This window comes from Limulus polyphemus, unplaced genomic scaffold (assembly GCF_000517525.1).
Source record: "Limulus polyphemus unplaced genomic scaffold, Limulus_polyphemus-2.1.2 Scaffold977, whole genome shotgun sequence".
Classification (NCBI taxonomy): Eukaryota; Metazoa; Arthropoda; class Merostomata; order Xiphosura; family Limulidae; genus Limulus; species Limulus polyphemus.
In genome coordinates, this window is record NW_013666587.1 from 239,570 (window position 1) to 253,034 (window position 13,465).

General features: G+C 29.7%; 1 protein-coding gene across 2 annotated transcripts in view; it reads left to right on the forward strand.

Moving 5' to 3' along the window:
- The window catches only part of LOC106461520 (kinesin heavy chain-like), a 103,108-nt gene that overhangs the window by 62,624 nt on the left and 27,019 nt on the right, over positions 1–13,465 (forward strand). For both annotated transcript variants that reach the window (XM_013921349.2, XM_022388507.1), the window contains 9 exons: positions 496–600; positions 1,882–1,930; positions 3,329–3,384; positions 4,934–5,021; positions 6,143–6,267; positions 9,995–10,099; positions 10,498–10,646; positions 12,313–12,461; positions 13,100–13,362. In XM_013921349.2, the coding sequence (XP_013776803.2) occupies positions 496–600; positions 1,882–1,930; positions 3,329–3,384; positions 4,934–5,021; positions 6,143–6,267; positions 9,995–10,099; positions 10,498–10,646; positions 12,313–12,461; positions 13,100–13,362 (1,089 nt within the window). The remainder of the gene's footprint in view (positions 1–495; positions 601–1,881; positions 1,931–3,328; positions 3,385–4,933; positions 5,022–6,142; positions 6,268–9,994; positions 10,100–10,497; positions 10,647–12,312; positions 12,462–13,099; positions 13,363–13,465) is intronic.

Below are 13,465 nucleotides of genomic sequence, written 5' to 3' on the forward strand. Positions count from 1 at the left end.
GTTTTCAAAGTCAGTGGATACATCTATCCAGCGATGAAATTTGTCATGAAATCTTGGAAACAATAAATGAAAATATTTCTTCTAAAAGTATTTTTATAAACAGGTGATTTCAATGGTAAATAAAATGTATAAAGTATACTTATATTTCTTAGTTCAGGTATATACAACAGCAAAATCCTACTTCTTTCAGGTAAAATAATGGTGTATAGTGTACCTGACTCGTGTAAGTTGTAAACTTGTATCAGGCAAGAAGTAACATTTGAGTTTCAGAACATTACATTGTCTTGCAAAGTTTTGATTTTTGTCTTTGAGATAATTTTCATTTTAAATTGTATCTTGTTGGTTTGTGATAGCTGTAAGAGTATTTTTATACGTTTTGACGTTGAATGTGTTTTTAAGTACTTCAAAACTTTAGTTTCTGTTGTAATCTCAACAATTTTTAACTTCAATGGCTGGGATATGAAAGAGATAAAGTGGTGTGTGTATTTGTTACAGGGTATTCTGGATGACCCAATTAAGCAAGGAGTAATTCCACGTATTGTGAATGATATATTTAATTATATTTATTCCATGGATGAAAATGTAGAGTTCCATATTAAGGTAAGGCTAGTTTGACTACTCTTGCTAAACTGTGTATTTAAAAGTAATTTATAATTTATTTCGTCCTTATAAGTTAAATTAACAAATTATATTCAAGTAACAAAAGTATGTTACAATTCATACTGTAATGTTGCTCATAAACATAAGTATTAAATAATTAATAGAAAGTTTTTTATTAACTGACACACTTCTGACTTGAGTGCACATGCACACAGCTAGGAAATTTTAAAGTATATTGGGTGCTACTGTAGCATGTCATCATCTTCACCATTTTTACTTTTGTTTATTTGCAATTGGCACCAGTTATTATAATAATCCTTTTAAACTAAAAAAGTACAAAATACCATCACATAATATTTTGGGGGCAAATATAATTGGAATTAAATAAGTTCCAACAATCAAAACTAGCACAATTATAACCTAAATTTAAGGTACTCTTTTGGAACACATAATTTATTGAATTATTATTGTTATTATTTGCTGAACAAAAACGTGGATAGATATAAATTATTTAGCAAGAAATTAAGTTTTAGTGAATCATTAAAATGGTGATGATGATAGTATCTGTGTGAACCGCACGCTATAGTGTAAATATCTTTGTACACTGCATGCTATAGTAGCACCGTATATTGTCAAATATTATGCTTTTTTACATCCTAATTGCATTAACTGAATAAAAAGAAAAGTTAGTAATCCAAACATTGATAACTATCTTATGCTCATACCTTTGTATAACTGAATCAAAAGAAAAGTTACTAATCTAAACATTAATAGCTATCTTCTCTTCATACCTCAGATGAAACTGTCAAACAGATCTTTGGCCAATGAAAGCTGGTTAGTTCCCAGAAAATAAAGTAATCAATTCAAAATCAAATGAAGTTTTCTTTAAATGCATACAATGCTCATTTTTACTATATTTTATTTGCTTCATGACCACAGATTTTGCAATGGATTGATAGATAGATAGTCTTGCAAAAAAACATTGCTATCAAATGTACAATATTGTAAAGAAATTTACATGTTCTCATTTATCATTGTTTATTTATTTTATTAAGATGTTCATTTTTAGTTGTTTTTTTTTAAACATACTTATTTGATATGTATACTGTAGTAGTTGACTGGTTATGTAAATGTATAATCCAGATATGTTACTTAAAAGTTTTTGTCACATGATAAAAACTAATTTTAAAAGTGTTTTGTTAATTGATAAAAATGATTTTGGAGTTAGTGATTTCTAATAGTATTTTCACTATGGTCATTGATAATGATTCATTTACTTAGGTATCTTACTTTGAAATTTACCTTGACAAGATCAGAGATCTTTTAGATGGTAAGTTGAGACCACGTGTTTATATTTCATATTAATTTTGGCATTTTTTAACGTAGAGAAAAGTCTGTCCATAATACTAAATATTAATTTACCTATGTTATGAGTCTTAAAAAACAAATACCAATGTTTTTGTGATTTTGAAAAAAATCCTTAATATAGGGACAAAACTTTTTTATATATATTTTAAAAATAATTCTTATGTAGTTTCTAATATAGGTCTGTTCATTTTGTGTATTGAATGTTTATCATTAACAACCTTTATGGTGATTTTTTGCATTATTTGTGTAAATCTTTATTATTAGCTATGTTCCAAAAGTAATATTTTAACAGCTTCATGACTAGAATCATCTTGTCTTGTATGCTTTACATACACACGTATATACATATGTGTAAAAATTGCATGTGTATGTGTGTGTTTGAATATATGTGTGTGTGTGTGTGTGTGTATATATATATATATGTGTGTGTATGTGTACAGAGGTTGAGTATGCTATATTAGAATGATTTTGGAGATTCAAAATATTATTGTACTCCATGTTACCACATCCAATCATGCTCTATCTGATGGCAATGCATCTTAACAGTAGCTCTGCAGTGTAGTTTCCATTGTCAAAGGTTCTGTCATAAGGCTGTCATTTAAAATTATGACATTGCTCCCTACATGCTTTCCATAGGCCATCTAATGTATAAGAATAATGGTGTACCAGCATCTGTTTCAACAATCTGATGTAAAAAAATCTATAGATACTATGGCTGACTAGTTACTTGATTTATATGACAGTCCTTTGTATGGAATAGCCTGAAAATCTATTTCATTCTTCATGTAGGTCATGGAAGCAACTTGGGTATATGTGACTTGTGTCACTTTTCCACACAAAAATCCTTCTTGATTATGTTGTACACTGTGATCTAGGGTTACGTGAATGGCTCCTCCCCTCCAGTAACTTTTGTGTTCTTGGATTCTCATCTGTCACAAGATGCCACACTTTGCTTACTATGGGTAGGGTACAACTTGTTACAGGTCTCTTTCTGGATGGTCCTGGTGCACCAAGTTGATTCACATTTTTGTTTTCTAATGCTATTAAGTGCAAGGGATGTCGTTATATTGTGAATGTATGAATATCTTGCCTTGGAATGCACTTTTGCATACCTTTCCCAAAAGCAGTCAGACATTGTCAGAATGTAGTTCTGATACATTTGTTCTATCAAAACTTTATATTGGTTGTAGTTGTCATGTGATTTGCTTGTTAAAAATTGTTTTAATACAAAATGTCTTTATTTTTTATGGAAAGATGTTCTTTTTATTAACATAACTGTATAAACGGATTTAAACACGACATGTATTCCATATAATTTTCTTGATGGAGGTTAAATCGATGCATTCATTTTATTCTTCAGTGTCAAAAACAAACTTATCAGTCCATGAAGACAAAAACAGAGTTCCTTATGTAAAGGTAAGGTTGACTTTATTATTAGAATGAACAGAGATATTTTATGTGATATCTTATTAAACAGTCTTATAACTTCTAGGATAACAAGAAGAAGCTATAAATATTAGATACCAAGAAAAACTTGTAATTTAATCAGAAGTATTTATCTTCTGAACTACTCTTTGAATATCTTTTTGATTGTTTTGAGTGAGAACAATAAAATACTCATTTATAATTACCTTCTTTATTGACTAATAACCATGAATAAAATTAATTTCATGACTCTGTACTGTTATACTTCAACTTCATGTGCTAACTCAAATTATGCTTTGTTTTTTCCTTTTCATTTTTTTTGCTTCGAACATTTTCTGAACTTGTACGTGTGTATTTATGGTAAGGCTGTAGTAATCAGATAACAATCATTGTTATGACTAGTAGCCTATGCAAGACATCTATGTTTGGTTACCAATTGGTGGAATTTTCTTTTTTTATTTGGTACTATTTGTTGATTTGTTTATATCTAAATTTTGGTTGTTAATTTCCTGCTGTCTTGATGTATGTTCTGAGAAGTACAATGTTTGTGGTGGTAGTGCTGGTATTAGACGACACTGGGGAGGAGACATGAATGGGTGAAAAATAGTTTTTCTATTTATTGTGGTTTAACACTAATTGTTAACTCTTTCACTGTTGTATTTATAGATAAATATCCCTCCCAATGCCATGTTTATAGATTTAAAAAAAAAAACTCTCCCATTGCCAGGGTTACTAGCTGCCTTTCCTCTAGTTCATCACTTCAGAGTTAGGGATGTCCGACATAACCCTCAGTAGCTTTGCAAAAATTCAAAAACAAATAAACAAGTAACATTAAATGTTTTCTGCAGCTGAATGTAAATATAAATGTTGAATAATGAAAAAAATACAAAGGTGCAAAAATATATCACAAAAACAAATTTATTTCTTGTATATTGAAAAAAGGCAGTTCAACCACTTGTAGTTGGCACCCATCATAGTAATCAAATGTAATGGGTGTACAGACATGGTGATTATTTATAATTGATAGTGTGGTAACTTGTAAAGCAAGTACTGTTTAATTATTGCCCCAGTTTGTACTTCCTGTAGGCAGTTTCTTAAACTAATCTAATTAGCAATTTACTTTGTAGATTCTTATAAACATGTACATATTAATTATATTCTAATGAATATTTTATTTCTAGCTTTGTGTTTTATAATTCAAAAGCTTTTGTCCTCTTTTATTTCTATTAGAAATATTTTATGATATCAAATATAAACTCCACAGTTCAACCTTTAAGTTTTATAAATACATGATAAAATTAAATTTTTACCAAAGATGTTTATAGCCATAAGTAAACAGAATGATATCTTAAGAATTTTTTTTGTTTTAATTAGTTTTTTACAGTTTATGAAAGCTACAATGATCATCATTCTATAATTCACATTATTTGTAATTGTCTTAATAACAACATATAGCTTACTAAATGGATGGATTTAAGTATATATAGGTTTTTGAATGTCATATTGTGAAGTATTAAAGTTTTTTTGTGTTCACCATTAGGGTGCAACAGAAAGGTTTGTGACTAGTCCAGAAGAAGTAATGGAAGTTATTGATGAAGGAAAAGCAAACAGACACATAGCTGTAACAAGTACGTTTTTTTTTATTAAAATATTTAAAATGTATATTTATTAACTTCTTGTAAGAAAATAACAACTAAAAAGGGATTAAAATAGAATTAAAAAATGACACTTTGTTTTGCTATAGTTAACCATGGTGTCACCTTTTAATTGTAGTTTAATCCTGTTTTTGTATCTTTTTATTTTCTTACAAGTATTTTAAGTGTGGAATATCATTTAATGATAGAAAACAATTCTTTGAATATTCAAATATACTTGGGGCCAGATTGGGACTAAAAATCAGTCCAGAAAAATGTATAATACTGGTCCCCTAGGTAAAATGTGTGATGGCATTTGTGTATGTTATTTATTGAGGCTCAAATCTTCCTTTGAAAATATAAAATATGTGTATTTATAGTACAGAAAATGTATTTGTATTTATTTCACAATATTTCATAATATTATTAAGTCAAGAACAAAAATATTTTATTTATATTAGAATAGTTAAGATTGGCAAAGTATTGTCTGGTGAAAGAAGAATATTCTGAATTATATTACATATTGTTTCTTTTGTTAAAGAACAACTGATCTCGGCATACATTATTTAAATTGTGTTCCTAAAAAGAATACTTTGGCAAAATTATGTTATTATGACATAATAATTGAACAATTGGCATAAATGCAAGTTACATTCGTAGTTGGGTTTCTTTTTCAGTTTTTAGTTACTAGATCTTATGTCTTAAACATAGATTTATTGTTTAGTGTGCTTCTACTCTAGCATTATGCATGCCTCTTTTGATGAGTTAAAAATTTATACACACACATATATATATATACTATGCACAAGAAAGATGAAGCTTTAATATTTTAATGTGTCATAACTTATTAGTGAGTGTATACAAAAAAACATGACTATTATTTTAAAACACAATATAGAGAAAAAACGATTGTATTTGTTTTGATCAGGGTTATATTGAATGACTTTGTTTTTTATTTATACTTACCGATTAAAACAGTTACTGAAGTTTGTAGTTTAATTACATACACTAATTTAAGAAATGCCATCTGTAACTGTAAACATTGATTATGTTTCTTAAGTCATTTCACTGTAATCAAGTTAAGTGTGTTTTTTTTATTTATCTTGATGATTTAGATATGAATGAGCACAGCTCCCGTAGTCATAGTGTATTTCTAATAAATGTAAAGCAAGAGAATATGGAAAATCAGAAGAAACTGAGTGGGAAATTGTACTTGGTAGATTTAGCTGGAAGTGAAAAAGTAAGTTTTAAGGTTTAAAAAAAAAGATGAGGTTATTTATTCAATCTTTGACGTTGTTTGTTGTCAGAGTTAGCAGCCTATACAAGCACCTGAGTTTCATTATTAGTTAGTGACTTGTTTATTATTATTACTAAATACTAATTAATTTACATCCAATTCTTTGGCTGATAATCTGCTTCTGTATTCAGAGAAGTCTTGAGAATAACTGTTTGTTGTGATAGGGATTGGTATTTGATCCTGGGTCTTCCTGTAAGAAAGGCTGATATGTTGATATTCACGTGACCACTTGGGGTCTCCACCATTAGAGCTCAATGGTTTCAGATGGAATATCCAGATTTTTCTGTCTTCTGTGATAGGTTGACTGTTTTATCACTCAGATAGATATAGCAAGCTTCTTTTACTTCTTGTATGTGTAGTTCATATCTCATTATTTTTGGATACATTATACATATAGCCATATCCCCATATGTCAAAGGTCAACGTATAGTCGGAACAGTTTTCAGAAGCCAAACAGAATACAGTCTCAATTAGTACGCATTAATCCATATAAAAATCCAATGGAGATCAAAAACATCATTTAGAGCATTTTTTTGTGAGTGTGGACTCCAATATTTAGAAATGAAAAAAAGAGAGTTAGAATTCAGAAATATAATAGACATAAAAAACTCTGTAATACTGATCTTTCTCCAATAGTTCTTTGTGTAAGAGAAGAAGACCATACAATAAAATAAAGTAATACAAAAAATGTGATATGAATGACCCACGAGTAAAACAAAGATAAAAAATAAAGCATTCTATATACAACTAATTGATAACACACTCGATCAACCTACTATTGAAGTCAGCAAAAACTGGATACTCCTCCATAAACCATTCATATACTTAGTTGATTAGAACTTTTAACAGGAGAAGCTCCAGTTAATAAATAGCACATCTTCCAGCCTTCCTGACAAGAAGACCCCAAGATTGACTTTTAGTCCCTACACCACAAACAGTCCATTTCAGGATATCCCCAAATACAGCAGCAGATTAGCAGCTGAAACACATGATAGAGGCTAATTAGTATCTAATAAAAAAAGGAAAGTAATTGATAATTAGACTTAGGTCATCATGTAGGCTACAACGTTACCATTTTTGTTTGACGTTGTTCATGAAAATTAACAAATAAGTCACCAGCCATCAAATCTGCTTCTTTTTAGCACCAAGTGTATAAAAAACATTTTACAAATTTCATTGCTTGATTTAGAAAAAAAGTCTAATTCTGCACTTATATGTGATGCAGCAGGTATATCATTCACCATTGTTCTGTTGAAGATGTTACATGATTTAGTAACTTGATATCTAAATCAGCATAGTCTAATTGTTTGTTATTTTATGATTCTTAAAAGTTTTCACTTTGCAATTGTTAATTGGCTTTTTTTTAATATTGTGTGAAATAATATTGAATAAAAAGAATTGGAAATCAATTAAAATTAGATATGAGCAATTTACAAGAAGATTTCTGTTTTGTTCCTCTTGCACTCTTGTAATTTGTGTAACTGTTGTCATTAGCATTTTATTCTAGTTGTTGATTATTACGAGTTGAAAATAAACTGTTAAAATATTCTTATCACAAAAAGAGATTGAAGGTTTATTCCTGATTAATTTCAGTAACAAGCACTGCTTTTGTTTAAATTATCATTTGAGTGATATATACTTCATGAAGTGTATAGTTGTACTTACAGTAAGCGTGTGTTGAAAGTGTAACTTACTTAGTATCTGTCTTGTAAAATGTTGGACAGCTGTGTTAGAAATGCAATTTCAAACTAAAGTTTTTATCTAGTCTATACCTAATGTTATAGTTACAGTTTTTTGTTTTTTTTTAAGTAACATTATTTAATTGTGTTGGATGCCTTTTATGGTTTAAGTTGTGTATTTTTGATTGGTCAGTTTTCACATGTTGTGTAAAATACAATATACAGAAAGGAAAGAACAAATTTGTTTGAATACTGAAAATTTCTTTAAAACATTGAAATAATAAATGCCCCTTTTTTGTATTGGAAACTAAATCATTGAATACTCTAGCTTCTGTTATAAATACTTTTGTTGATTTGGAAATAGAAATAGATATTGCAATATTGATATTAAAGCCTTGTCAAAGTCTTTTGCATTTGCATGTAAAAATAGAAATACATACATTCAGGGACTGGACACAAATATTGAAATACTCTAAGGGTTTGATATAATGTCAATCACCTTGAGCCTTCAAGACAATAGAGCAGTAAGATTTTTGAGGGTTTCACCAGGGAGATTACTATTCCTTAATAAGAACCACTTAGTTTTTTTAGAGATGTTGAATAAAAGAGACTGTCAATTTTGTTTTATTCAAGAACACCTTACAGTGATTCACTTATTCCAAAATGTTTTAATTAAATAAGTCTTGGTAAGTGACAGATTGGATTCCTGATGCTTGGGAGATCAGTCTGTAATAACCAGTGCAGTGTAAATAAATGTGAATTTAAAAGATCATCTTATCAGTAAGATAAAATTTCTGTATAATATGTGAACCTGGTCTCGCTGTTTACTGTAACTAGCTGTTCAGTGCAATAAGTGGATTAAATTTCAATCAAAAATATGCAGCCCACCCCATAATGTAAGTGTCCACACTCTTACTGTTGGAACCAAGCTTCTGAATATACATTCTCAGGTTGTTTCGGTATATAGATGCATATGAAGGGGGAAAGGAAGATGCTCTCATTCAACATAATAATTTTCCCCACTTTTTCTAGGTCTATACTTTCTGGTTCTTGCACACACAAATGTATGTTTTTAGTATGATTAATGGTTTGTATGTAAAAGCTCTGCCATGGTATTTCAGATTCTTCAGTATTGTAGAGTTTTCTCATAGTCTGAAAATACTTTGATTGTTGTTTTGTTTCATAGTGCAATCAATGTGTGGCATCCTGATTACACATGATAATGTTTTTACTATTGTTGCTCTTTACGCTTTGAAATTTTATAAGCAGAATTCCACACACACAGACATACATATCTCTTTATTGGAGGCTGTTGATAGAGATGCACAGCAACTGTTGTGGTCTTGGTTAGAGAGAGCATCTGCCAGGTGGGAATCTTGCTCTGATCCCTTTTTCAGAAGATGTTGGATTCCTTTTTGTAATACTTAATGTCAGAAGCTGAAGCATAGTAGGAATGACTTGCCACTGAATAATACACACCGTAGACACCTACAAATACTCTTACATATAACTTGTATGTATATGTGCTGTGCATTTAAAAGTTATGGGTAAAAAATTCAAGTGCTTACTGAAACTAGTAGGTTTTTCTCTTTTTAATTCAAACCCCTGATGTGTATGTATTTACTTTTCAGTCTTTCTAACTTAGCACAATTAACTAGCATTATAATTACAGAGTCTTTAATCCAGATATAGTGCACACTACTATATGTAAGTTTGGGTTAAGACCAAATGGGAACTTTCTGAACTGTAATTGGGATTAGGCCTAACAGTATGACAGTTGATACAGAATAATACCTAGTATGAAGTTCAACAATTTTAAGTTGTTTCCTTATCGTAAAAAAGGATCTTGAACAAAGTACTAAAAATAATTATTATAGTAATTATTATAAAGTAGTGAGCTTTAATTACAGAAAAAATAGAAATAACACAGTACTAAAATAGGTTTTTTTTATTTCTTTATTTTTAATGAAAACCCTTTTTGTTTTATGCAGGTGAGTAAAACTGGGGCTGAAGGAATGGTTTTGGATGAAGCTAAGAACATCAACAAATCTCTTTCTGCTCTGGGAAATGTAATTTCAGCATTAGCTGATGGAAATGTAAGAAATGCCTTTGTTTCTTATGGTTCTTAAGACACAGTTTCTGATGATAGAGGATATTTTATAACTATAAAATATACTTGTATTACTAGGCATATTAAACATTGTGTGTTTTGAAGGTAACATTTTATTATTATAATTATACATTAACTTGTAATGTAACAATTTCTAACTTTGCTAATTTGTTTCATTTGTGACAGATGATACTGAAATGATTTGATATTTTGAATCACATAATTAGGTGTAATATATTTGCAAGTCTCACATACAAACATTTTTTAATGTTAAACATGTATCTTTTTATGAACACTGAATTTTGACAAATGCTTGGGTGTGATATTTTACTTTGTTTATATTTGCTGTAAGTTCTCTCATGCTTTGTGATGATTTACATTCAGAAAAGCCACATCCCATATCGTGACAGCAAGCTTACTCGAATTCTTCAAGAAAGTTTAGGAGGAAACTCCCGCACAACAATTATAATCTGTTGTTCTCCAGCCTCTTACAATGAGACTGAGACAAAGTCAACTCTAGAATTTGGTAGAAGGTAAGAAACGTATCTCTAGTTTAGGCTATGTTTAGGAGAGTAATAAGATTAGGTATGATGTGTGAGAGATATATGTAAGATTAACCTAGTTTCATATTGCTGGCTTTGTTTAGGAGAGTAATGAGATTAGATATCATGTGTGAGAGATATATGTAAGACTTTAACCTAGCTTCATATGGCTGGCTATGCTTAGGAGAGTTATAAGATTAAAGATGTCTTGAAATACCTCATATTGAAATGAAAATTAAACTGATTTCAGGTAATAAAGCTCTTATACCAATTGTTCATTTACACTTTGTCTATAATGAGCAAGCTGTTAAGGTTTCAAACAACCTCACTTTGTCAGACCTAACCATTGAGGTTTAATTTTGATGAAGGGTGGTTGCTCGAAACTTTAACGATTAAATTGTTTCTTATTTAGTGATTTGTTTAACCTCTTCCTTCAGCTTTATAATCCAACTTATAACCAATAGCTTTCATTGTTTTTTTTATGTGCAAGCTTGGTTAAGTGCATTAACTGTTTGTAAAAAGTTACCTTCTGTGTTCAGCAGTTACAATTGTGTATGTTCATAGAGAGCAAGTGACTGTCTTCCCTCGCTGTTTTAACAACAGTAATTATTTAACTTCTGTTCTAAGAAAAGTGGCTGTGGAAAGTATTACTTTGGGGACTGATCCTATAAAACTGACTTATGACTTTCAACATAGTCAGAGTAATTTACAGTGATGTTTAAGCTTGAATACCACGCATATTTTTCATTATTATTATTCTTAGAAATATTGAAATGAGTTACTTTTATTATGAATATTAAGGTGTGAAGATTACAGCAAAGAACATTGTAACATCAATTACTTAATGCAATATGTAAATAATATTGCTATTTTTACTCATCTGGATCTAATTTTGAAATTAGTGGTTAGTCTTTCAACATGTGGTAGAACAAAGTTGCTGTGCTATCAAAGTTTCTTCAATAAAGTAATAAATTGTTCAGAAGTTAATAATAAAAAAATTTTGATACTAATAGAAAATTTTGTTTATGTATTTCTGACTTCACATTTTCAAGGAAATAAACTAGCCTTGGATTTGGTAAAATACACAGACAATAGAAAAGTATGTATACAGACTCATTTATAGAGTATGCAAAGGTGTGTTGTATTTATGCAGGCTTATGTGATTGTTCTTGGACATGCTCTTATAACGTAATATATAATAAAAGTTTGAATGTCAAGATCATGGACAATTTAAAAATCACTATTAAATGAAATCTGACAGTTTTAGCTTGTAGATAGACCATATTTGTATCTATAACAGAATGAAAAAATAATGAAATTGATTGTCAAAGTCAGGTGATTGAATCCTTTCAAAGAAAGGATTGAACAGGGAGATAAGTGTAATGTAACATGTTTTATTCTATGTAATGTTTTTTTTGTTTTTCTTACTGTTACAAGTGAGAAGCAAGAACAAACTATCTTTATTCAACCAAGTTTATCAACAGAGCTAATATATTCTGAATTTAGATAAACATTTATGAGAACTAGCTAAATAACTAATTATTTTTTGGGGCAAGGTTGAAACTCAGCGTTATAAAAAGCTTTTCAACGTTTTATAAGATATTCTTGAACTTGATTTTAAGTCAGTCAGTATTTGATATCCACAACTTTATTACAGAGCTAAAACAGTTAAGAATACTGTAGTAGTGAATGAAGAATTGACAGCTGAAGAGTGGAAGCGGCGATATGAGAAAGAGAAAGAAAGGAATGCTAAGTTGAAAATTCAGCTGTCACAAGCTGAAGCAGAACTTAATCGTTGGAGAAATGGTTAGTTAGATAAGATTAAGGTTATCTTTTAGTTCAATAGTTTCCTGGAATAAAAAAGAATAAATAGTTACTAGAATCTCGTAAAAATATTTTTTTTTCATAAGAACTAGAATATCCTGGTAAGATGGTGTTAGGTAGATAAGCTCATGAAAAAGGCCATTAGTTGAATAGTTATTGGAAATCTAATAGCTTGGTTATTGCTGAAGAAAGTCTTATTAACATAGAATACAGAATGTTTAATGAGACTGAACAGAACACATTATTATAGGAAAAATGGACTTTGAAAGACAAAAAGTAGCACAAAACTTAAAGATATAGTAATTGCATGTGGAAGTGAATATGACTTTCCTTGTTCAATATGGCCATAAGTATTGTTGAGAAACTTGGCCAGTTCATTGAAAAATGGTTATATTAGAAAATGAATTGGTTGTAAAAGTTCTAGTATGGTTAGTAGAAAAAAATGTGAAAGATAATACAAGACTAGGGTGCATTATAAGTTATGCATTTTTTATTTCCCAAGTTTGTGTTTAGATATTATATTTATTGCACTCCCTACACTTGAGATAGTGTTCATTTCAAGTGGTTTTTCACTACTTACAAGAGTATAAGGATAATATACAATTCTGTACTTTCTCTAGGTGAATCAGTACCTCAAGATGAACAACTAACTACTAAAGAGTTGGAGACCAGTACTTTAAGTCTCTCTGAATCTTCTTCTGTGGTCAGCTTGCCCAACTTAGTACCTCAGGTATCAGCTGAACCAATGACCAATGAAGAAAGAGCAAAGTTTGAAGAGGATAGAGCACACCTATATGCACAGATGGATGAAAAAGATGATGAAATTGATCGTCAGAGTCAGTTGATTGAATCTTTCAAAGAACAAATGCTAGAACAGGGAGAGGTGTGTTAATGTAGTGTTCCATCTGTAATGATGCTTTAATATGTGACCATTTGATGGAATTAATATTGAAGATATGCTAAAAGTATTCTTTATTTTATTTAGA